This window comes from Leptonychotes weddellii, chromosome 5 (assembly GCF_054177405.1).
Source record: "Leptonychotes weddellii isolate Sample4059 chromosome 5, ASM5417740v2, whole genome shotgun sequence".
In the NCBI taxonomy this organism is placed as follows: Eukaryota; Metazoa; Chordata; class Mammalia; order Carnivora; family Phocidae; genus Leptonychotes; species Leptonychotes weddellii.
The window spans coordinates 4232274-4258191 of NC_138373.1; the positions used below are offsets into that span (position 1 = coordinate 4232274).

The 25918-nt window shown below is 53.1% G+C and overlaps 1 protein-coding gene across 1 annotated transcript in view; it reads left to right on the forward strand.

The window, feature by feature from the left end:
• GRID2IP (Grid2 interacting protein) overlaps nt 1-21022 on the forward strand; it is a 37990-nt gene extending 16968 nt beyond the window's left edge. The window contains exons 5-22 of the mRNA XM_081819281.1: nt 2378-2447; nt 3302-3396; nt 3704-3887; nt 6573-6727; nt 7603-7749; nt 8017-8114; nt 8294-8411; nt 9165-9520; nt 9915-10331; nt 10864-10951; nt 11760-11837; nt 12354-12550; nt 12889-13044; nt 13184-13270; nt 14160-14289; nt 14387-14505; nt 15204-15368; nt 15611-21022. Coding sequence (XP_081675407.1) covers nt 2378-2447; nt 3302-3396; nt 3704-3887; nt 6573-6727; nt 7603-7749; nt 8017-8114; nt 8294-8411; nt 9165-9520; nt 9915-10331; nt 10864-10951; nt 11760-11837; nt 12354-12550; nt 12889-13044; nt 13184-13270; nt 14160-14289; nt 14387-14505; nt 15204-15368; nt 15611-15682 — 2732 coding nt within the window. The 3' untranslated portion in view covers nt 15683-21022. The remainder of the gene's footprint in view (nt 1-2377; nt 2448-3301; nt 3397-3703; nt 3888-6572; nt 6728-7602; nt 7750-8016; nt 8115-8293; nt 8412-9164; nt 9521-9914; nt 10332-10863; nt 10952-11759; nt 11838-12353; nt 12551-12888; nt 13045-13183; nt 13271-14159; nt 14290-14386; nt 14506-15203; nt 15369-15610) is intronic.
• The last annotated feature ends 4896 nt before the right edge of the window (nt 21023-25918 follow it).

The window sequence follows — 25918 nt, forward strand, 5'->3', positions numbered from 1 at the left end:
TCCCCAGGGAGGGCTGAGGGCACTGCCCCAGACACTGGGGGAGCCAGGACACACCTGACACCCACCCAGGCTGCACCCAATCAACCTGCCCTGTGTGGGGTGCCCACTGTGAACTTGGCACTTGCTGGGCAGGCCAGACTCAGAGAGGCATCAGGCCCTCAGGGCCTCTGCCCACTACCCAGTCCCCTACCCCCAATCTGGACTCTCCTCCTGCCCCCACCCAGCCTGCCTCTTTTTGCTCCTGGAATGGTGACATCTTGAAGAAAGCAGAGCCTTCTCCGTGCAGGAATTCTTTCTTCCTGCCTCTCCAGGGTGCGTGGGGGGGAGTGTGGAGAGAAACTCATTTCTTCCTGTGGCAGCACATTCCACTGTGGAAGGTCTCTGTGGGGCAGAAATGTCTCCTGGTGCTAAACTGAACTCTCCCTCCCGGTAACCACCGGGTCACCCGGGTCACCCGCTCTCTCTGTCCTGCACCCATACCCTCCCAGCACCTGTGGATGATGCTCCTGGTGACACATCCCCATTGCTGAGTCCTTTCTGCCCTACCTCATCTCACACCTCCAGTGCAGGCATTTGTGGGTTGGACATCTGATCCCCAGGAAAGTGCCTTAGTGCCTTTGCATCATTGTTCCAGCCATCAGATCATTTTAAGACCGAATCCTGATGACTGATATGTTGTAGTTCTCCTCGGATTTGTGCATTACTAAGTTGTTGACACAGTGTTGTAGGGGAAAGGCCCACGTTGGTCCTCTAGAAAGGAGTCATCTCTCCTCTTTGTCTCTTCCAACTGTGCCACCACGAGCACCACCAGTTCCCACCACCCCCATGTGGGGTGCAGCCAGGGATACTTTGCCTGGGGCCATGTTTAAGATCCAGGGGTGCTATTTTCCCCAACCTAGCCTCCAGGCTGGTAACCCTATGCCTTCCTCGTCATGGGAAGCCAAACGGATGCTTCAGTGAGAGCTTTTACAGATGGGGAGACTGAGGCCTTTAGAGGCTCTGGCAAAGCAAGGACCAGAACCTGGGATTTCCTGACTCCTGATCCAGTGATCTTGAATCCCCAGCTACAAACCCTCTGGCCCTTCCACCCCAGGCTGGCCCAAGCTTCCAGACAGGCCAGGTTGGATTCATCACCACCATCACCTCTCCCCTCCCCGCCTCTTCAGTCTGGGGGTAGGGAGGAAGGACTCCCCTTCCCCAGCAGGTGTTCCCTGAGCATCTCTCTTCCTCCCCTGACAGTACCCACAGCCTGAGAGAATGCCTCACAATCTGAGAGTACATTTTCTTTAGGCATTTGTCACTTACCCCACTTGTTGCCCAATCAAATTTAGAGGAACAGCTGACAAAAGAGGCAGAAATCCACAAGAGCATCCACAGGAGCAAACTACCAGCCCCATCCCTAGGTGTTAGGTACTGGGTTAGGTCTGACCTTCAGCGCCACCAGGGCAGAGAATCAGCTGCTCCTTTGTGTTTAAAACGCAGGTTTTACCATTATTATTCAGGTATGGTGAGGCCAACAGATCAGGAGATGATGGCCATTGGAAAAAGAGTTTGTCCCTCACAGTACCCAAGAGGAGGGGGCATGGCCACACCCTGCACGGCCACACGGGGGAAGGATCGGGCAAGGCAGGCTAAGCAGGTACAGGATTAGTTGCAGCAGGCTCTGAGGCATAGGAGCTGTCCCCAGTCAGTCTGCAGGTACCTGGCCCTGGGAGCTTAGGGCAGGGCGCAGTCGTGGCCCAGGGTGTGAGAGCTCCATAGGGAAGGGCGTTGGGTGTGGGCTCTGGACTGGTTGGTTTGCATGCAAGAGGCACTCTTCAGAGCCAGTTACTTACCACGTAGGGCTTGGCTAGCCACCGAAGGGCAGTGTTTCCAGGGTCAGCAATGGCCCCAAGATGCCAAAGCCTCAGGAAGTACAGAAACAAACAAGCGTGATTAATACACCATGTTTCCCAGCCTGGGGGAGGAAGCTCCCTCCCTGTAGACAGGTGCATTTTCTCCTAATGACAAAGGCACAGAGGAATCTAGGATGTGAACCGTTATGGGTGGGGCAGAGAACAGTATGGAGCGGGCTTCTCAGCAGGTGCACAGATGCTACAGAAAAATGGCTCCCAAGACCTTCTTTATTTTTCCCCCTTCTCCAACAGCTCAGGGCTGACCAGCGGTCCACACTGAGCCCCAAACCCTCCCACCCCCACCCAGGGGCTCACTCCCTGCTCAGAGCAGCTGAGAGCAGAGGGGTGCTGGGTCTAATGTGGGATCTGCTGGCCTGAATTTGGCTCTCCTTGGCAACTCATCCCATTTGGCACCTGTAAAATGGGTTCACAGAGTGCAGCCCTGCCCAGCTGACCAGCACATGCTCTCTTCTGGCTTCTAGGGAGCCCGGCTGACAATGCGTCCCTCAAGTCAGGCGACCGGATCCTCTTCCTCAATGGACTGGACATGAGGTCAGAGGCTACTGGGGACGTCAAAGCTTGGTGACAAACCATCCTCTGAGACTCCTGGCTCTTGGGACACCTAAGCCATGGTCCCGATCTCCTATGACCAGTTTGTCCCCAGGATCTGCCCCTCTTCCTGTGGGATCTCTTGAATCTGTACCCTCAGACTAGACAGGATGTCAGTTTAGCCTTCCAACTAGAAAATACCCCAGCTCCATGCAAGGGACACAGAGAGTTTTTGTTGTTGCTGTTTCATTTTTGTTTTTATTTTTTTATTTTATTTTTTTAAAGGACTCTTTTTTTAAAAAGATTTTATTTATTTATTTGACAGAGGGAGAGAGATAGCGAGAGCAGGAACACAAGCAGGGGGAGTGGGAGAGGGAGAAACAGGCTTCCTGCCGAGCAGGGAACTCGATGCGGGGCTCAGTCCCAAGACCCTGGGATCATGACCTGAGCCACCCAGGTGTCCCTGTTTTTGTTTTTAAAGATTTTATTTTTAAGTAATCTCTACACCCAACGTGGGGCTTGAACTTACAACCCCAAGATCAAGAGTCACATGCTCTACCGGCTGAGCCAACCAGGTTCCCAGGCAACACAGAATTAAATGGACCATGAGTGTCTTGCCCTTGAGGGGGAGCCCTGCCTAGGGATGACATGGGCACAACCCCTCTGCACCCAGAAGTGTCCAGCTTGTCCTGGGCCTGGAGCTTCTCCTGCAGAGAAGATAAATGAGCAGGAGAGGCAGGGCCCTGGCTGCTGTGCACTGCTGAGCAGTCTCTACAGACAGGACAGGGAGATCTGGTGGGTGGCCGTGGACATCGCTCATCCTGGTCAGGCCCTCCTGGGCCATCTCTTCTTGGCAGGAACTGCTCCCATGACAAGGTGGTATCCATGCTTCAAGGCAGTGGCGCGATGCCCACACTGGTGGTGGAGGAGGGGCTCGTCCCATTCGCCAGCGGTGAGACGCCCATGGCCACTTGGCTTTGTGGCCCACGGAGACCCTGCCAGGGCCTCCACATGTGGGATTTACAAGTCTGCAGAGGACTCTGCTTTTCCCCCAACCCTGCAGCTTCCCTCCCCAGGTGGTGCTGTAGATTCTAGTGGGGCAGCCTCAGGGCCCTGCCTGGGGCTGTCCCATCCCCGTCCCCAGCTCTGGGCAGTAGGTGTGCCTCCCAATGCCCAGCACTCGCCCCAGCTGCCAGAGAAACCGCATCTGACCCGGGATGCTGGGTCAGATGTGTCTCTCCTGCCTGTGGCCCCGACAGACTCCGATTCCTTGGATTCCCCCAACCCGTCCTCGGCGCTCACCTCCCTGCAGTGGGTGGCAGAGATCCTGCCCTCCAGCATCCGGGTGCAGGGGAGGACTTTCAGCCAGCAGCTGGAGCACCTACTCACGCCTCCCGAGCGCTATGGGGTCTGCCGGGCCCTTGAGAGCTTCTTCCAGCACAGGTGGCTGGGCCAGAGCGGTGGTGGGAGCTGCCCTGGGTGGGCCCCAAATCCTGCTCAGACTCACCATTCGGGTCTCCCTGCCTGTGCCTCCTGAGCCCCCTGCTCCTGGGAGAGACTCAAAGAAAGCAGCCGCTGGTACCAGGGGCCCCCGGGTGGTGGGCAATCAAGGTGCCCTACCACAAACCCTGACTCTGAAACCTCCTAGCCACGTGACCTAGCCTCTGTCAAGTGAAGCAGTGACCTCTGCAAAGTTGTTTGTGGGAAGGTCACAGGACTACTAGCCTGTGGGTATTTGCCACCAGCCACTGAGCCTGTTGGGGTTGGTTTGGTGTCTTCCTTTTTGTACCTGAGTAGCAGCAGCCTGCGTCTGTCACACTCCTCGGTCCGTAGGGTCATTGTCATGGTCTGTGCAAACCCCTCACCCGTTCACGCCCTTTTCCTTTTTTGTTTAAACAGCTTTATTGAGGTAAAATTCACACACCCTATGTACAGTGCACTGGATTTTAATTGACAAATCTGTGCACCCATCACCACACTCAGTTTTTGAACATTTTCACTCAAAAAGAAACCCTGCAGCTCTTCACTATCACCCCCTCCTCTCCTGCCCCTTCCTCCCCTGCACAACCCCCCCCCCCCAACAACAACCACGAATCTACTTTAGTGTCTCTGTGGCTTTCCCTATTCTGGGCTTTCATGTGAATAGGATCCTATAGTATGTGGGCTTTGATGTCTGGCTTCTTTCACTCAACATCATGTTTTCAGTGTTCATCCAAGTGATAGCATCTACTTCTTCCCTTTTTCATGGCCAAATAACATTCCATTGCGTGGATAGACCACATGTTGTCTGTCCATTCATCCGTGATGGACACTTGGCTTGTCTCCACCTTTCCTTCCCTTTTAGCTCCACTCCCTCTTCTGTGTCCCTCCCCTTCCCAAGGTCACCAGTCCGATGAGTTTAACAGGGCTCCTTTTGTCTGACGTGTTCTTGAAGTGTGGGCATTGCTGTTTTGTAGGATGTGGGGGTTTTTTTTGGTTTTTTTTAAGTTTCATTTATTTAAGTAATCTCCACACCCAATGTGGGGCTCGAACTCATGACCCTGAGATCAAGAGTCAAATGCTTTTCCAACGGGGCCAACCAGGTGCCTCCCATGGGATGTATTTTTGGTCTACATTAGAATTGTGGCTATCCTGTGCGCATTCTGTGACTTTTTTTCCCACCAAACCCTATGTGTTTAGATCTGTCCATGTTGCTCGTGTACATGTAATACATTGTTTACAACTACAGCCAAATTCCTGTGGATCAAGGGTCCAGGTCTGATCTATTTACCTGCCAGTGACAGACACAGGCTTGTCACCACTCTCTTCCATCTTGACAGCAGTGATGAACATCATTGTGCACATTTCCCCGTGGTGCTGTGTACAATTCATTTGGAATTCATATCTAAGAGCTGCATTGCTGGATATTAAGGTATTTGTTTATTTGACTAGGTCATCCAAAATTGCTTCCCAGAGCACTGCTGTCTCTCACCTGCAGTGCACCTGGGCCCCCCATCCCCACGTCCTTACCAACACTGGGCACCATCCAGCTTTCTACTCATGCTAGTCTTTTAGGCATAAAGTGACATCTTATTTTATTTGGGGTTTTGAAATGACTATTTTAAACATCTTTGAATATCCTTGTCAGTCTTTTCTGTTTCTTTATCTCTAGATTACCTGTTTAGACCCTTTGCCCATTTTCATTTTACTGGGCTTTTTGTTCCTGTTGATTTGCAGGAGTTCCTTGTATATTTTAGATACTGAGTCCTTGTTGATTTTAGACATTGCAAACATCTTCTCCCATTTGTTACTTGTTACTACTTCTGTTATATATAATATCATTGTGTCCAAGTTGGGCTTCTTTGAACAGATATGCTTGCTTTTATAAAATCAAATTCAATACGTTTTGGGCCTTATGGCTTTGGCTTTTGAAATTTTAAGAACTCCTTCCCTACCCCTAGGCCAAAAAATATTCTCCTACACTGTCTTCTATTAATTTTACCATTGTATTTTTCATACTTTGTTTTTTATCCACCTAGAGTTCATCCTTATGTGTGGTGTTAGTTTTATTTTCTCATATAATGCAAGGATCAGCAAACTACTTCTACAAAGGGCCACATAGTAAATATTTTAGGCTTTGTGGGCCATATGGTCTCCATAGAAACTATTCAACCCTGCCGTTGTAGCTCGAAAACAGCCATAGACAATATGTAAACACCCAGTCATGGCTGTGTTCCAATAAAACTTTTTTTTACAAAACAGAAGGTGGGACAGATTTTGGGCCGCGGGCCATCATTTGCCAATCTCTGCTATAGTGAGTCGGTTTACCCAATACACTCTGTGTGTTTTCATCATATGGCGACTCTGTGAGGTAGATGCTATTTTTATCCACATTTTACAGAAGAGGAAACTGAGGCACAGGGGAATTAAGTAACTTGAGAAAGGTCACTTGGCTGGTAAGTGGCAGAGCCAGGATTTGAATCGGGGGGAGGGGAGCCCATCGCCAGAGCCTGCCTTCCTACCTTCCCCACTTTTCTGTCTTGGCAGGGGTGGGTTCTGTGGCCTGGAAGAGCCCCCTTGTCCATCTCTCCCTCCCCACCATGGTGAGCCCCTGAGTCATGAACCCCTTGCTCCTGCACCCTCCCCCAGGAACATTGACACCCTCATCGTGGACGTCTACCCGGTGCTGGACACACCTGCCAAACAAGTTCTTTGGCAGTTCATCTACCAGCTGCTGACTTACGAGGAGCAGGAGCTCTGCCAGGAGAAAATTGCATGTTTCCTGGGCTACACGGCCATGACAGGTAAGCAGCCTCTCCCCCTGCCCAGCACACCCGGTGAAGAGGCAGACCCCTGTCCTCAGATGACAGCCAACCTGGGCCTCTCCCACAGACAGATGCGCCCCCGTAGCCTGCAGACACATGCCGGGCGCACCCAGGCTGGTCGCACACTTGGCCCCACAGATGTGCCTTCCCTGCTCGATGCTTAAGTAGCATCTGCCACATTACCTTAGACTTTAGACACCCCACCTATCCGCCCGGAATCCCTGGCTTTGCACCCACAAAACGGGAGTGGTCTCAATGGCTGTGCACTGCACGCCAAGAGATGTGTCGCAGATCAAGAAATTCACGTGGTTGCCGTCCATAGAGCTGGAGAGCGAGGACACAGCCAGGTCGGGCCTGGCTGCTGGGCCTTGAGGCACACAGACACCCACTAGGGCCTGCCGGGCCATGTGCGGCCTCAGCCTCCCACTGCTGCCCACCTCTTAGAGCGGGCCCCACGTGCCCAGAAAACCATGCACTTCGCCATTTAGGCCACAGGAATCGGAAGTGGGCCAGACACTGTGCACTTGTTCTAGGCCCTCTGCACCTGCTGCGTCGCAGCCTACACATCTCCCGTGAGCTGGCCCTCGGCTGCCCACCATCCCTCGTCCTGGGGACCCACAGTGTGCTGGGGGAAGCTCAAAGGTTTTAGCAAGAGGCTCAGAGTATAGGCTGGCCAGCGGATGTTCCATACGTCTGCCTAGACCCAGAATCTTCCACCTCAGGCCACATGGCAAGCAGGGCCTGGGGTCACAGATTGGTGCAAACAGTGGTTGCCTTCACCCCTCCTGTGTTTGGAGGCCCTTTGTCTGGCTGAGAGGACAAGGGGCCCATCTCCTGTTCATGTCACACTGCAGAGCCGGAGCCCGAGCTGGACCTGGAGCCGGAGCCCGAGCCCGAGCCCGAACCAGTGCCCGAGCTGCAGCAGCGAAGCTCCCTGAGAGCCTCGTCCATGTGCCGCCGCAGCCTCCGGTCCCAGGGCCTGGAGGCCAGCCTCAGTTGCGGTGAGGCTCTGGCCTGAAAGGCAGGACAGTGTGTGAGGGTGCCACCAGGGCTCGGTCTTCCCGCCTGCAGAATGGGGTTGGTGGGATGAGAAATGCCCAAGAACAGGTTGGGCAGGGCTGAGTGATGGCCCTCCTGGGGCTACGGGGCTTGCTGGTTCTTTCTTGATGGCTGCCCATGGGGCCTGGGCTGGAACCCAAGCCTTAGAGCTCAGAGGGGTTACTAGATCTCCCCATGGTGGACTCCACCCTCCCCGATTCCCCTGGCAGGTCCCGGCGACTGCCCCGAGATGCCTCTTCCTCTAATCCCAGGCGAGCGCCAGGCAGGCGACGGCACGTCCCTCCCCGAGACCCCCAATCCTAAGATGGTGAGACCCCATTGTCTACCCTCCTGGTGGTTCATGTGACTCCTGGGAATAGGTGTCCCATGGGGCTGGGGCAGATGCCTGCCTCCCAGATCACCCAGGCCTGGCCTCTGAGGCCATGTGAGGGCCTCATGGAGGAGGTAACAGTGGGCTGGACTCACCCTGGCCTCCTCTCCCTGAAGATGTCAGCCGTCTATGCGGAGCTCGAGTCCAGACTGAACAGCAGCTTCAAAGGGAAGGTGGGGACCACGTCCAGATCCCGTGCCTCCCCACCAGGGCCCAGCCCAGCAGGCCCAGCAGGTAGGGGCTCAGCCAGCCCTGGTTCCTGGGAGTAGCACTGGCCTCTGGCCTCTGGGCTATCTGTCTGGGTGTTGCCCCCATCTGGGGCACATCCTTGGAGCCTCCCCTTTGCTCCGTGACCACATGATTGAGTTGTGGGGAACCTCAGCAGCCTGCATGGCAAAGGTCCATAGAGGTCAGAGTTGTCACAGGCCTTCGCATGCCCCCCTCTGATCCTTACCCCTACTGCAGATTTAGAAAAGCAGAGGTCCTCCCCCAAAGAGCCCCAGGTGAGCCTGTGGCTGTTGGATCAACAATTAAGTGCATGCATTGCTCTGTGAATGGCACAGCTAGGAAGATGGTTTCTCTGCAGTTCAGAAGGCAGGACCCCTGGGCACCGTTCCTGTTAGCCAAGGGTCTGTTGGGTGTGGGAGGTGCCTCATGATCCTTGATCTGGGACCTGGAGAAGGCTCCTCTGCCCTTTCAGTTGTGTTGAGTTGGTCCCAGGTGGGACCCCGAAGTCCCTTCCAAGATGAGCGGGGGTCTGGCCTCTCCTGGGGCTAAGTAGTGTTCCCCCTCACCTACTCTGACCTTTGATTTCCCTCAGGGAAGGGCCTGGGGTGGAGGGTCATCTAGGGTCTTCTTGTGCTGTATCCAGAGAGGGAAAGGAAGGTGCGCAGGGACCAACCTGCCCCAGGCCCCTCCCCTCCAGCCTGCACCTGAAACCCAGATACTGACTGAAGAAGGGTCCTCACACTTGATCCCCCACCCCAGGGCCCAGGACCCTGTCCAGCGTCTCATGGCCCAGCGAGCAGCACCTACCCTCCCCCTGCTACTACCCACTGTGTTCAGGGGGCCTGGCCTCCCCCAGCAGCTCTGAGTCCCACCCCTACGCCAGCCTGGACAGCAGCAGGGCGCCCTCCCCACAGCCAGACCCCGGGCCCATCCGCTCCGACAGTCCCCCCAGCCCGGACCCTGCCCGCCCGCCGAGCCGCAGGAAGCTCTTCACTTTCTCCCGCCCCGTGCGAAGCCGGGATACTGACCGCTTCCTGGATGTGCTGAGTGAGCAGCTGGGCCCCCGGGTCACTGTCGTGGATGATTTCCTGAGCCCTGAGAATGATTATGAGGAGGTGAGCACATGCCAGCAGATGTGGAGGGCCAGGGGCCCAGGTGTGACATGGGGGTCTGGAAGGGGAACAGGGCTCCTGCAAGAGGCCTGTTGCCCTTGGTATCTGCCCCAGGCTACTCCTCTCCCTGCCCCAGTCCATCCTAGAATCTGTCCCAGGCTACCCCACTCCCTGGCTGAGCTATCCCACCCTTTGACTCAGCTGTAACACCGCTCACTCAAGGCTCCCCCATATTCCTTGTCTGAGGTTACCCCATTCCTTCTCCCAGACTACTTGTCAGGCCATCCTACCCACAGCCTCAGGCTATCCCACCAGACTAGCCTGTCCTTGTCCCCAGCTAGCCCACCCCCTGCCCCAGGCTATCCCACCCTCCCTCACCTTGCTCTGTGCCCGGCAGATGAGCTTCCACGATGACCAGGGAAGCTTTGTGACCAATGAACGGAGCAGCGCTAGTGAGTGCATCAGCAGCAGTGAGGAAGGCAGCTCCCTGACCTACTCCTCCATCTCCGACCACATCCCCCCACCCCCGCTCAGCCCCCCGCCTCCACCACCTCTGCCCTTCCATGACCCCAAGCCCAGCTCCCGCACCCCTGATGGTCCCCGGGGCCCTGCTCAGGTGCTGGCCAAGCCCCTCACCCAACTCAGCCACCCAGTCCCTCCACCGCCCCCGCCACCCCTGCCCCCACCGGTGCCCTGTGCACCCCCCATGCTGTCCCGGGGCCTGGGCCACCGCCGAAGTGAGACCAGCCACATGAGCGTCAAGCGCCTGCGGTGGGAGCAGGTGGAGAACTCGGAAGGCACCATCTGGGGTCAGGTAGGTGACCGGGGGCCTGGTAGTGCCCTGTACCAGGGGAGGCTGGCCTGGCCAGCAGCACTGAAGACAAGACGCTGTCCAGTTTCTAGCCCCTGGCATTTCCCTGCTTCCATTCCCCCAGCATCGGAAGCCCAGGGCAGCTCCGGTGAACTCACCCCCTGCAAAGGACCCCTCAAGACAGGGCCAGGCCTCTCAGCCACCTCCTTAAGCCCCCTTGGTTGGCTGCAGCCCCTTTGCAGTCCCTTGATCCCCCTGCTCCAGTGCAACTTGCTGTCTCCTGCATGGAGTGTTCCAGGTGTGTGTGCGTTATTGACCTCACGAGGAGGCGGCTCACCGCCTCATCACTTGGATGATTTAGCTTCTCCTGCAGTCTCTTCTGGTCCTCAGGTTTCTCCCAGGGCCTGATGAGGGCTCTCCCTCGGTAGCTCCCCAGGTGGCTTAGAGGATGGGGGGGCTGGGGGAAGGATGGCAGTCCAGCTGCCAGTGTTCCTCATCCCCCTGAACTCCCCCCCCCGCCCCCCGCCCATTGCAGCTCGGGGAAGATTCTGACTATGACAAGTTGAGCGACATGGTGAAATATCTCGATTTGGAGCTCCACTTTGGCACCCAGAAACCTGCTAGTGAGTGGCCTTAGGGCCCTGGGGGAACCCTCATACCAGGCCTCTATGGAAGCCCACCTGCTGCCTTCTGTGGCACCCCAGGGCTTAGAGTCCCAGAGGTCTGCACTGACTGCCATTTACTTCCTGTGTCCCTGAGTTATTTAACCTCTCAGAGCTTCAGATTTCCCATCTGAAATTGGAGATAATCATAGTAGCTGGTATTTATTGCATGCTCACCAAATGCCAGATACCCCCGTTTCTAAATTAATCCTGTGACAATTCTACGAGGTAGGGACTGTGATTGCCCTAACTTCCTGATGAAGAGGCACAGAGAGGCTAGATAATTTGCTCAAAGTCACACAGCCAGAATAAGGGAGGAGGCATCCATATCTAGCCAACTAGATGTCCCTTCCAATCTCTCTGTCGTCCCCGCCCTTCTCTGGGTATCTCCCTAGAGTCGTTAGGTGGGGCCAGGCTGCCAGGGATACTGTGTGTGGAAGGTGGTTGCAGGATGGAAGAGAAAGGGCTTGTCCATCCAGGAAGGAACTGCAAGGTGGAGAGGTGGTTGGTTCACCTTCCTTGGGCAGCTCAACCCCAAGGGCCCAGGGGAGAGAGGATGGGGGAGAGGCACCCACCATGCATGCTGAGTATGTTACACAGGCCGGAGAGTCCCTGAGTGGGAGACTGAGGAAGGAGGGGACTGGGGACACCTGGAGCTGATTCAGTTAAGGCCATATCAGGGGTTGTCTGGGCTGTTAGGTGTGGCCACCCCCCTCTTGGGCCCTCCCACCAGCCTAGCCTCCTCTCATTAAACCATTTTCCCTTCCAGAGCCGGTGCCTGGGCCTGAGCCCTTCAGGAAGAAAGAGGTGGTGGAGATCCTGTCTCACAAGAAGGCCTACAACACCTGTGAGGGGTTGGGGAGTCCCAGGGGTTGTGGGGGACAGGAGGCGGCCCTCTCTCTGGGCCGCAGAGCTTTGGATCCACTTGTGTGGATGACACATTAGGTCTTGGGGGCCCGACACCGGCTGGGTGAAGGCGGCTTCTCGGGTCCTAGATCCCACCCAGGTGCAGCCTCCACCCTCTCGGGCCCCGTCCCTCCTTGGCCCCGCCCCCACGTGTGAGGGGCTCCCGGGTCCTGGCCGCGCCTCCAGCCGTCGCTTACTCTCCCTCTCGCGGTCTCCTCCCCCGTTTCCAGCTCCACTCCCACAGGCCCCACCCGTACCTAGGTGTGTCCCTTCGAGAACCTTGCCCTCACCTTTATTCGGCCGTGGGAAGGACCCTCTCCACCTCTGGGCCGGCTCCTGCCCCGCCCAGGTTCCTTGCCCCTCCCGGGCTCCACCCAGTCGCCCCGGGGAACTTCTGGGCCCCGCCCACCGTCCGCCTGGCCCCGCCCCCGGCTCACCCTCGCGGCCCCGCCCGCAGCCATCCTGCTGGCTCACCTGAAGCTGAGCCCCGCGGAGCTGCGGCAGGTGCTCATGAGCATGGAGCCCCGGCGCCTGGAGCCCGCGCACCTGGCGCAGCTGCTGCTCTTCGCGCCCGACGCCGACGAGGAGCAGCGCTACCAGGCTTTCCGCGAGGCGCCCGGCCGCCTCAGCGAGCCGGACCAGTTCGTCCTGCAGGTGCTGCGGCCGTCACGGCCGCCGGGGGTCAGGGGGTGCTGCCCAGCGGCCTCGGCCGCCTCCGTCAGGGCTCTCGTTGTGACCGGGGCTTCGTGGGTCCCGCTCCCCTACCGCCACTGCGTCGCGCCTCTGAGTCCCAGTGTTACACCTTTAACGGCCAGTTCCCACCTGGGGCCCAAGGTAGAGGGGATTGAGCTTATTTTTTGTGCTTATGTTGGGGTTGTGCTTATTTTTCTTGAGGGAATGTCCGGCAGCCAGCTGAGCCCCACCCCAGGCTGCGGTGGGGCGGTGGGTCCCCTGGTGGGGGCGGGTGAATCCTGGCCTTGCCTTGGTGACAGATGCTATCGGTTCCCGAATACAAAACCCGCTTGCGCAGCCTCCACTTCCAAGCCACCCTACAAGAGAAGACAGAGGAGATCCGGGGCAGCCTGGAGTGCTTGCGCCAGGCATCCCTTGAGCTCAAGAACAGCCGGAAGCTCGCCAAGATCCTGGAGGTCAGGGTGCACCCCCTCTCTGGTCACCCCACCTGCCTGTCTGCCCCCCGGGGCTTCCAGTCTGGAGACCCATCCTGAGAGTGGTTCCAGGGGGTGGGGTGAGGACCTGGGCAGGAACTGTCCATCTTCCTTTCCACAGTTTGTGTTGGCCATGGGCAACTATCTCAACGATGGACAGCCCAAAACCAACAAGACCACAGGCTTCAAGATCAACTTCCTGACAGAGGTGAGAGGACCAGTTGGCAGTAATCGATGAGCTTGCTCTACCGTCAAGGCTGGGAAGGCCAGGCCCAACCCAAGTTGTGGCAGAGGAGAGGAGAGAATATCAGGACCACGGAGGGCCCCTCCCCCAGGAGGAAAAGCTGGCTGCCCGAAGGCCAGGATGTAACTGCTGTAAAGGTTGGGGTGGGGGCTTTTCCAAGCCAAGCCTCAGGATCTGGAAAAAGGGAGTGTGGGGGGGCAGGGAGAGAAGATTCCAGGAAGAAGGAGGGAATCCCACCTGGTAGGTTCTGTGCCCTTAATACCACCACCACTGCCAAGCTGTCCTACCCCCCAAAAAATCTAGGATCTGAAAAAGGAGAGCATGAATATCCAGCCTTCCCGCTCTTTCTGGGACCTTTCCCCAGGGTACCTTTCGTTGTTTTAAAAAAGAGAGGAAGAAAGATTCCATTTGTAGATATGAATGTTTTAGGATGTCTGAGGCACAGATGGGCCACAGATGGTTCCCGAAAACCACAAGAGCAAAGATATGTGAGTGGTGCTCCCCCAGAGGTCAGAAAATCTTGGACTATATCTGCCGACAAGGGCATGCTCCCAAGGACAGGACACCTGGTGACCTCCTCTAGCTGGTGGCTATGGGCTGGTTCCTGGGTGGGAGCAGGGGGCAGTGTCTCAAAGATCTGGGCCAGGGAACCTCCAAATGCCTTGGGGAGGCCTTTGGGCATCCCAGCAGAGCTTCACAGTGAGGAATATTAGCAACTTTGGAGTTGGTGAGTGTCAAGGGCCAGGAATTGCCGCCACAGTCCAGGAGAAGTGGGGCCAAGAGTACCCAGACCCATGTGATCAGGAATCTGATGGGGTCCTTGAAGAGGATGTATGTTGGGCATCACTTGCAGCTCAACTCCACCAAGACTGTGGATGGGAAGTCCACATTCCTGCACATCCTTGCCAAATCACTGAGCCAGCACTTTCCAGAACTCCTGGGCTTTGCTCAGGACCTGCCCACTGTGCCCCTGGCTGCCAAAGGTAGGCTGAGTGGATGGGCAGTGGGCGTGGAAGCAGAGGCGTTGCTGTCCTGGGCTGGGAGGTCAGTGCTCATGCGGCTCTGTTCCCTTCCCTACAGTCAACCAACGGGCCCTGACCAGTGACCTGGCTGACCTCCATGGCACCATCAGTGAGATACAGGCTGCTTGCCAGAGCATGTCCCCCTCCAGTGAGGACAAGTTTGCTGTGGTCATGACGGTATCCAGTGAGCAGCCTGTCCGAACACCAGGGTGGACCCTGGGGTAGCCAAGTAGAACTAGCTGTCACTCCAGCAGCCACCGCAGACCCCGTGTCCCGGCAGAGATTCTGGGCAGAGGCTGCTGTGGGTGGGCCCGGGGGTCCCGGCAGAGGGTCCATCCTGGTGATTTAGAAGCCAAGCACTTACACCAAGTCTGTGTAACTAAGAGGAGCTTTTTTGACTGTCCAAAAGCCGCTGCCTTGCCCCATCTGTCCTCGTGGGCAGGAGAGCCCAGGTTTAGGTCACAAGATAGAGGGAGTGACCTGCCAGGCCTTGGCCAGCCAAAGGCAGTCAGGAGAGGGGCACGTTGCCACTGAGCACAGTTAGGGACGAAGGCTACAGGGAAAAAAAAAAAAAGGAGAGATCGAAGTCAAGAGAGTGCCAGGGGGCCACTGTAAGTGGGTGTTGGAGGAGGGGGTCATGGCATCTGAGAAGAGCCCAGGGTGGGGAGAGGGCTGCCCTACAGAGAAGGCAAGCGGATGGCCTTGGGGCTGCGCTGGATGCGTCAGGCTCCGGGAGCAACTGAGAGGGCAGTGTGCCACTGGAGCCCCTGGACACAGCCCAGTTCCTGGCTGAGCACAGGGCACAGGGCAGGCGGGAGCCGGGCAGCTAGGGAACCTGAGGGTACCTGGCGGTTTCCTTAACGGAGGCTGATCAGTCCTTCCTAGAGACGGCCCAGCCGGTGCTGCGGGCCCTGGACGGGCTGCAGCGCGAGGCCATGGAGGAGCTGGGCAGGGCGCTGGCCTTTTTCGGCGAGGACTCCAAAGCCACCACCTCCGAGGCCTTCTTTGGCATCTTCGCAGAGTTCATGAGCAAGTTCGAGGTGAGCCATGATGGAAGGCCATGATGGAAGGTCTCTTAGAAGTCCCTCCAGAGGTCAAATGCAGGGGCCTCCATGAAGCCTAGATCGGGAAACGGGCTCCAGCAAGTGTGATGTGACCCCCACGGGCCAACAGGTCTCTTCCCTGGCTCTCTGGGGAGTGGGGGGAGGAGATGAGGCAGGGCAGGGATCAGGGGCTCCTGGGACCACTGACCATCCCCTCCCATGTGCCCCTTCCTCCCCAGCGAGCACTCAGTGACCTGGAGGCTGGGGATGGCCCACGCAGCTCAGGGATGGTTTCACCCCTGGCCTGGTGACCTGCGGAGCCCGTCCTGCCTGAGGCCTCTCCCAGTGGCCTGGAGCAGCCCAGAGCGGCCTGGGTGTGGGAGATGGGGCCCGGCCTCCCCGTGTCTCCAGCTACCTCAGCCATCAGGCTCTGGGCAGTGGGAAAGTGCAGGGTCCGCCGGCTTCCCCTCTGTGGGCCTTGGCACCCACCGGGGGCATGGGGCAGAGAGAGGCGCCAACTCCCCGGGGAATGTGAACCTTGGCTGCCCACCGGCGTGCTCCCACTGGGAGGCCTGGCTTTGCCCCGCCTCACTCTGGGCCTTGGAGCAGGTGCTGGCTGTGCACACCCTCCAGACTCTGGTCTGGTCCCAGGGAGGGGTGGCGGGGCTGCGACCCACCAGGGGACTGTGGGACGGCCCCCGCCCTGGGGCAGCGTCTGCTGTCTGCCCCACTGAGCTTGGCCAGAGCCCGCTCTGCCCCAAGCAAGGACATCCGAATCTCCTTTTGGAGCCTGCTTCCAGTGGGCTGGAGGGACACCCTTGCAGAACACGCACTCTGGAGCCTAGAGAAGGTGACAGACGCCCTGGAACATGCCATGCCAGTGGGCACAATAGGCCTTGAGGTCTCCCACCCAGCCCTGGCCTCCTGGGGCTGCTTGGAAGAAAGCGGGAGAAAGGACAGCCTCAGGTGCAGGGACCTGGGGGCCTGTGCACCTAGCCTGGGTCTTAGAAGCTGGAAGAAACCGCAGTTGGCTGCAGCCCAGAAGCAGGGCCGGCAGGACAAGTGCCGGGCAGGGATACAGGGGAGGACTGGATTGGGAAGACACGCTATGTCAGACTGGAGAATTGAGGGTTTTTATCCAGCAGACAAATTTAAGTCCAGTTTGGGGAGCCTGAGAATGGGATGGCGTGGGCAAGGTAGGGGCAGAGAGAACGGGAAGATGTTCAGGTGCTCGGTGAGTAGGACTTGGGCGCTGGTTGCCTGGCTGGGTTGTGGTGATGTTCCCTGGAATGGGTCACATGAGCAGAGCAGGTGTTGGACTGGATGACACAGTGGGACATGGCTGGGATCCCAGAGGCTGTTTCACACGTGTATCTGGAGGCCCTGGTGAGTTCGGGGGGTAAAGGAGACAGGGAGCAGGGGTCCTGTGGGCGGGGAGGATGGGTTAATTTCCTCCATCCTTCCCATGCTCCCTTTGGCAGTTTCGGGCATCAGGTAGATTCCTGTTGCCTCTTTCCTTAACTTTCTTCCAGAGAAGTCCGAAACGGGCTTTAAACTTGTCTCTTGGATTCTTTTTCTCTCCCTACATTCAAATGTCTAATGCTGCTCTTGGACAGTATTTGGGACCCGTTCAGTTCTTTTTTCAGTCTCCCACAGACTGCTCTTTGAGACCATGTATGTTCTTTCCTTGTGAGTGGGGAACTCACAGCCACCCTGTAAACCTGGGGCACCGGGGAGGGGGCTTAGTGGGTGAAATATCTGACTCTTGATTTCAGCTCAGGTCATGATCTCAGGGCCGTGAGATCGGATCCCATGTCAGGCTCCATGCTGGGTGTGGAGCCTGCTTAAGATTCTCTCTCTCCCTCTCCCTCCGTCCCTCCCCACCCTCGCTAGGCAGCTTTACTAGTCATGCAGGTCTCTCTCCCATGTCTGGGGCCTTGGCTGGGACAGCTGGGATGACTTCATGTGGCCTCTCATCCCCAGCCAAATAGCCAGGATGGTTCCCATGGTGGAGGCAGGGGTCCAAGAGAACCAAAGTCACAGAAAACTCCTTGAGGTCTAAGGTCAGACCTCAGACCTGGCACACCCACCATTCCACCACAGTCTCCTGTCAAGTGACAAGGCCAGCCCAGATTCTAGGGGAGGGCTAATAGGCTCCACTCTTGATGAAAGACGATGCCAAGTCACATGGCAGGGGGTGTGGATTCAGGAGAATCGGGGCCATTTTCGCATCCGTCTACCACCTGCCTGCTTGGCCAGACATCCCGGTACAGATCCCAGCCTCTAAATCCTCAGTGGTCTCGGTCCTGCCAGCTCAGCTCTGGTTAGCCATCTCACAATTCCTCCTGGTGGCATGCTTCTTCCTCTCTCTTACCTAGTCACCCATTACCTGTCTCCTGACTCTACTCCATCCGGTGGACAGCAACGCTCTGCACCTGCCTAGGCTGATTAGTCTCCCTTCTGCTGGGGAAAGCACCCTGGTTTTCTTTTCTTTTTTTTTTTTAAAGATTTTATTTATTCATAAGAGACAGAGAGAGAGAGAGGCAGAGGGAGAAGCAGGCTCCCCGCTGAGCAGGGAGCCCGATGTGGGACTTGATCCCAGGACCCTGGGATCATGACCTGAGCCGAAGGCAGACGCTTAACCATCTGAGCCACCCAGGCGCCCAGCACCCTGGATTTCATTTGGGAAATTATCCCTCCCCCACTCACAGGCCCTGAGCAGTGCTGATGGGACAAGGATGGTCTCGTGACTCTGGCTGGGTGTCTCAGAGTCCAGTTAAGACTCAAGGTAGCACTGTTTGGAAAGGGAGGCTCCCTCTCTTCTGGATAAATCGTTGGATGGATAGAGGGTGGAACCCTGGATGGGGCCGCGAGGACCACTATGTGGAGGACACTTGCCTGGGTATAAAGCCAATACAGGGAAGAAGAGGAGAGAAGACCACTCCATACATCTCTCTGTCCCTGAGTCCAACTATGCCTGAAGCAGACTTCCGGACTTGTCAGTCTCTGAGCCAATACATTTCGCCTCCATTTGTAAACTTTTAAAATTTATTTTAGTTTTTTGGGTTAGGCTGGTTTGAATGGGTTTCTGTCACTTGCAACACTAAGAGGGTTGGCTGAGAACACCCACAGATGGTTATGGATGTTCACTCTTTTCACATCCTCAATGAGCGCTCTTCATAATTGCATTGGCCAGTACTTTTTGACTGCCTACTATGTGCCAGGCATCATACCGAGTACAAACACCTTGTGGGTCAGCCTCTCTGAGTTTGGTTTTCTAGGGTTCTACATCATGGTGATTCTATACCCGAGTCGGTACAAAGCCCCATATGCGCGCCATGGCCCCCCAGCAACTCCTCACCAAGTGACAAGCTGTGAATGCAAACATTTATGCCCCAGGCATAATTTACTTATTTCTCAATAATACTACCCAAATAACATAGCCTAATTACATGCCGCCTTTCCTAATCACACATGTTTACTAGGTAGTGTGCCCAACATTCTACATATTTTGGCTCATTTCACGTTCACAATCACCCTCTGAGATGGGTTTTGTCCTCTCATTTCTTCAAATAAAAAGTGAAACTCAGGAAGGTTTGTGACTTTCTGCATCAAAAACTCAGCCCTATATGAAAGCCCATCCTCTGTGTGGAAATGTCTTCTTTGTGTTGCTCAACACAATTTTACAAATACATATATATTTGTAATCTCGACCTGCTATCTCCCTGACAGGAAGCCATGGGGCATGCTTGTTGTTCTTATCTTAACTGACCTTTATTGAAGCAACACCGGGCACTGTTTGCCCTCCCTTGGCAAATTCTCACAAACCTAGGCTCGGGCTACCAGGTGTCGAGGTGCACCAACTACCCTGTCATCAGCTTGATTTCCCACTGGCCTGGCTGCTTCTAGCCTTTGCACACAGCGAGCGCTCAATCATTGCCCATTAAATCAAACCGCAATCACATCCAGATACAGGGCTCCCAAACTGCTCAGGAAAATGACCACCTTCCTCCTGTAAGATGGTTTGGCTGCATGTATCGGAAGCTCTAAGACAAGGGTTGCAAAGGAAAAGTCCACAGAGCAAACACAAGCAAACAAGGCAAACACAAGAAGTGGGCAGGTGCAAGAAAACGACACAAGACCAGGGACGGAGGGTAGTTGACATGGAGGGACAGGAGAGAGCATGGGGGCGCCGGGGAGCAAATGCCCTGTCTGCAGGGGGAATCAGCCCATGGACTTCCTTGTGGGGAGGCACACTGTATGATGCCGGATCTTCAGGCTTTCTCAAAGGAAGCTAGAAATCCGGATTTTTTTATTTACAATGTCCTGGTGAAATGTTGGCAGCCAGTGCAAAACTGTAAGGAAGAGTATCAATTATGAGCCAAAGAAAACATGTGAGCCAGATAGAGCCCAGCTGTGAGTGCACAACCCCTGAAATAGAGCATCCGCACCAGTTGGCACATTCACACTGCCCTGGGGTATAGTGGGGGTACCCCATAACAAAGGACTTGATTCGTTTTTCAGTTTTAACAAGGGAACTGTGTTTGAGGCTAGTTGGTAGTTCCAGTTTCTGGATGATAAGATGCTGATTACCTTGTTTTGAAGATGCCCTTTGTTTGAGGAAATGCACCCAGTGCGTCCTTCATTCACAGGAAGGCGAGACCCGCACAGTGTTCTGGGGGGGGAAACCCGTGAGCTACCACGAAACCAAATGCTGGTTCCACAGACCAAGATGTCAAGAATCTGTTTAGTTGTGCAAATTAGCTATCTCTTTACCTTGACAGTGTCTTTAAAGGAAAGGGAAAGTGTTTTCTCTAAAGAGAGTTTGACTGGATTCTTAAAGTCACCAGCATTGAATAAACACAGTGATTGTGTGTTCTTAGACAATGTAGGGACAGTGTGGGGGTTTCCACAGAAGGAAATGGATGCTTGGCTTGTTGGGCATCCATGGGCAGGAAGGACTGTAGGATGCAGAAGGGGAGAGTCCACTGGGGTGGAGCTGGGGACCCCCCAGTAGCAAGAGGTGAGTTGGGTCCTGCCTCATGAGAGCTACAGGGACAGAAGCCCTGCCTCCCCCACTGGGTGCTGGGTGGACACCCCGGGGGCGGGCCTTAGTTGCATTGGCAGAACTTAAATGTGTTAGGAGGGAATTGGTTCAGGGATACAAACGGTGGGCAGAAATGGCGGAACCGGGCCAAGGTTCAGGCGGCCACCACAACATGTGGCACATGGCCCCATCCCTAAAGAATCCCCCAGAAGCTCTTTGAGGAGGGAGAACCCAAGGGAAAGATCAGAACTCCCACCAGTTCTAGCCAGAGCAATCTTAGAAGCATTGTGCTTTGAGCAGTTAAAAACCCCCATGGCGTCATCGTATCCCCCAGTCTGGGTGAAATGGGTGGTGATATCCATCCTAGGAAATTCACCGCACAGAAACAGTCAGGAATGCAAATAGACATCGAGGCACCCAGTTGTCCGTTTGTATGTGGAGTTGATCTGAAGCAACAAGGATGTCCAAAAACAAAGGATTTGTGAAAGTATACATAACAGTCATATGTTGGAATGGAACATAGCAATTAAAATGTGGAAGAGGTGTTAAGTCATGGGAGAATGCTTATGATATAATAAGTGAAAAAGAAAAATATAAAATTGGATGTAACAAGACGACCTTGGCTGAAATGAGTTTTTTGAAGCCAGGATAAGGGGAGGAGGAGAAGGAGCTGCGCTGGCCGGGGTAACCCGTTTGGTCTGGCTTGTCCATGTCTGCTGCACAGCCAGCCACTCAGAACTGAGTACTGTGGACACTGGGGGGGGGGGTGCCCTAATGCTAACTTCCATGTGATCGCCTTTCTGGGATATGGGTTTTCTTCTGATGGAAATATAAATCGTACCATCAGTCATCCTCAAAAAGGTGAATCTCGGGGCCTGAAATGAATCAGAGCATGCTTTAGACTGGGCTGAAGATGACCATTCTTTCTGGCTTGACTTCTGAGGCCAGAAGATGACTGGAATGTTTTTACAGGAGCCAGAGAGCCTGCCCTTGACCCATGGAGTGTGGTGGGCGGCTCTCTTGGTTGTCTGTGCAGACCCCACCCAATGCCCCTCCTCCCAATAAACCCAATGGGCCCTTGGAGGCCATTTCCCACAGTATGTCTTTGCCCACTTGGCCAGTGTGTCGGACTTTGAGTGGACTCCTGGCCTAAGCTGAGCCATTCAGAACCCGTCCCAAGAAGATCTGAAATAAATATCTAGAGATTTCAGGCTCATTACGGCTGCTCTCTGGAACAGAAGAGATGTAAACTTGCCAACATGGGCTAGAGGAGCATAGACCAGTCTGCAGAGAAAGAAGAGCAAGGTGCATGCACTCAATCTGTTTTGCCATTTTTAAGTGTTCTTGGCCATTTCATCTAATCCATGAGAAATTATCCTCAGATTGTCAGGGGTTTTTAAGCAATCATTAATTTATTTTTTAAAAGATTTCATTTATTTATTTGAGAGAGAGAGAGAGAGCATGAGCCAGGGGAGGGCAGAGAAGCAGACTCCCCACTGAGCAGGGAGCCCGACACGGCACTCGATCCCAAGACTCCAGGATCATGACCTGAGCTGAAGGCAGACGCTTAACTGACTGAGCCACCCAGGTGCCCAGCAATCATTAATTTAATCCTCACTGGAGAAGGAATCTGCAGAAAGTTCTTGTCTCCAAATAATTTCATATTATTCAAAAGTATATGTATGTGTGTGTACGTGCGTTGAGGCACATGTGTATGTATATGTATATACACACATAGAAAATAATTCATCATTCTTCTGAAGACATGATGGACTCAGATACATAATATGCAGAAATAAATCTCAGGCATAACCTCATTCGCATTCAGAGATTTGCATTTTCACAGCAAACTTGCATGCAAAAAGAGAAATGAGAAGAGACAATGAAGTACAATTTTATATCATTACATTATGTAGCAAACTGAAATGTGTGCACAAGGTTTTGATGATGCTTATACTTAAGCCTGAAACTATCTCCTAAGCTCTACAGAAGAGTCGAAAGAAATTATAAATCTCTTAAGTGTTATTGTCAGTATGAGCCGAAGTGCTACAATTTTTTACCAAAAAAAAAGTTCACAAAGCTGACTTTATACCAAAAAAGGCACACACACTATATCCCAAATGGAAGGAGAGATGAACAGAGGACGGCTTTTTCAAAGTATTTGGATACTTTCAGTGCTTAACTTTGTATTGCCCTGACAGGAGGCTGTTTTATCTGGCTGTGGCTAGAAATGAAAAGTGGTTGTGTGCTTGCTCTGAATCTTTTTCACTTACAAAAAACAAACAAACCAAAAAGGAATAGGTGATAGGACCCCAGGCCCATTGCTGAAATATACAGGTGTATGCAATATATAAATATTTATACAATTGGCGGACGCCTGGGTGGCTCAGTTGGTTAAGCGACTGCCTTCAGCTCAGGTCATGATCCCGGAGTCCCGGGATCGAGTCCCACATCGGGCTCCCTGCTCAGCAGGGAGTCTGCTTCTCCCTCTGAGCCTCCTCCCTCTCCTGCTCTCTGTCTCTCATTCTCTCTGTCTCAAATAAATAAATAAAATCTTTAAAAAAAAAAATATTTATACAATTGGCAACATTGTACTATACAAATCAATTTGTTTTGCAACGTTTTCCAATGAGTGGGCCAAATCAGAAGCAACCAGGATGTCCAAAAATAGGGAATCAGTGAAAAAATTATGCTTGCCAATGAGTGACCCAAAATATTAAGACCCGTCTCGGATTTTTACTTACCAGTTGGTAGAAGTACTTGAAATACATAATACTTACAGAAAACACACTAGTTACCAAAAATGATCTAAACTTCCCAGAAATAAATGAGAATATTTGTACCTGCATCAATGAGAGCCATTTCTCACATGCTCGAGAAAGTCACCCCAAAACCTTGGTTAACCTTTCTTTATACTAAGTACTGACTGATATCTCTGAAAGAGGCTGTGTAAATGGACACCAATTAATACAATGCTGATTTGGGAGATTAACTGCTGAGTCACAAGGGATCACTGGTATAGGAGATATTTTTAATTTTGTCAGTTTTTTTCTCAGGTGTGGTGGAAAACTCCGTCCTGGGAAACAATCAGGCCCATTGATTGTCTCCTGGATAGAGCTTCTGTCCTAATGAAGGGCTGGCTGCTGAGCTCTTGTCTTATTCTGGGTCTCCCAGTTTCCACCACTGAAGAATTCTTATCTTCACATTCTTCTCAATTGTTATCCCTTCTTCCTTCTTGGGATCACTTTCACTCTTCTCAAGTACATGTCTTACTTTAGAACTTTAAAAAAAATTTTTTTAATCAATTAATTTAAGTAATCTCCACATCCAATGTGGGGCTCGAGATCAAGGGTCGCATGGCCTTCCAACTGATCCAGCTGGGCGCCCGTACTTAGAACTTTTTGTAGTGAGAGCCTGTTGGTGGTAGTAAATTCTTTGTTTTTTTGTATCTAAAAATGTCTTTTTAAAAAAGATTTATTTATTCATTTGAGAGAGAAATAAAGAGCATGAGTGGGGAAAGGGGCAGAGGGAGAAAATCTCAAGCAGAACCCCCGTCCAGCATGGAGCCCAACTAGGGGCTCAATCCTGTGACCCATGAGATCATGACCTGAGCCCAAATCAAGTGGGCCGCTCAACTGACTGTGCCACCCAGGTGCCCCTTAAAATGTCTTTTTATCACCCATATTCTTGAAAGATGGCTTTAGGGGTGCCTGGTTGGCTCAGTCGGTTAAGCATCTGCCTTCGGCTCAGGTCATGATCCTGGGGTCCTAGGATCAAGTCCCGTGTTGGGCTCCTTGCTCAGCAGGGAATCTGCTTCTCCTCCCTCTGCCTGCCACTCACCCTGCTTGTGCTCTCTTGCACTCTCTCTCTCAAATAAATAAATAAAATCTTAAAAAAAAAAAAAAGATGGTTTTAGTGGGTACATGGTTCTAGGTTGACAGTTACATTTTCTCATCATTTTGAAGATACCATTCTACCGCTTGCTGACTTCCATTATTGGTCTTGAGAAGTTAGCTGTCAGTCTAATGATGATTTTATTGTAAAAAGCAGGTGTATTCATTTCCCAGAGCTGCTGTAAACAAATTAACACAAACTGGGTGATTTAAAATAACAGAAACGTGTTCTCTCACAGTTTGGAAGACCAGAAGTCTAAAATCAAGGTGTTGGCAGGGTCAGTTCCTTTTGGAAGCTCTGAGGAAGAATCTGTTTCATATGTCTCTCCCACCTTCTGGTGGTTATCATCACTCCTTGGCGCGCATTGGTTTATAGACTCACCACTCCATCCTCCACCCATCATATAGTGTTTTCCATGTGTGTCTCTGTCTTCAGATGGTGCTGTGTGTGTGTGTGTGTATCTGCATCTCTGTTTTCTCTTATAAGGACAACAGTCACTGGATTAGGACCTATCCTAATCCCATATGATCTCATCTTAACTAATTACATTTGCAAAGATCCTATTTCCAAATAAGGTCACATTCTCAGTTTCCAGGTGGATATGAATTTGTGAGGGATGAGGGAACACTATTCGACCTAGCACAGTGAGTTCTATGTATTTTCTCTGTGGTTAATTTCAAATTTTTCCCTTCCTCTTGACATTCTTCTGTGTCTAGAAGAGATTTTCTTTTCTTTTTTTAAAGATGTTTTATTTATTTGACAGAGAGAGAAAAAGAACACAAGCAGGGGGAGCAGAGGGAGAGGGAGAAGCAGACTCCCCAGTGAGCAGGGAGCCCAATGTGGGGCTCTGGGATCACGAACTGAGCCGAAGGCAGATGCTTAACCAACTGAGCCACCCAGACTCCCCAGTAATGAAAATTTTTTTTAAGACTTTATTTATTTGCCAGAGAGAGAGAGAGAGAGCACAAGCAGGGGGAGTGGCAGGCAGAAGGAGAAGCCGGGTCTCTGCTGAGCAAGGAGCCCGATGTGGGACTTGATCCCGGGACCCCAGGATCATGACCTGAGCCGAAGGTGGATGCTTAATGGACGAGCCACCCAGGCACCCCGAGATTTTCTTTCCTTTATCTCACTTGGGATTCACTGGTATTCCTGAATCCAAGAATTCAGATATTTCATCTGTTTTGGGAAGTTCTCAGTAATTATCTTTCTGAATATTCTCTCATTCTTTCCATTTTTTCTTCCTTCTGAAATGCCAGACATTTTGTTTCTTACTCTATTTGCTGTCTCTTTCATAAAATTTTCCATCTATTTGTCCCATAAATTCTGTTTAATTTCTTCATATCTAACTTCTAGTTCATTAATTCTCTTTAGCTGTGTTTAATCTGTTTTATTCACCTATTGAATTTCTAATATCAATTATTATCATTTTTATTTATAAAAGTTCTATTCGGGGGGGTGCCAGGTTGGCTCAGTCTGTAGAGCATGTGACTCTTGATCTTGGGGTTGTGAGTTCAAGTCCCACATTGTGTGTAGATGGCTTAAAAATAAAATCTTTTTTTTTTTTAAAGATTTTATTTATTTATTTGAGACAGAGAGAATGAGAGAC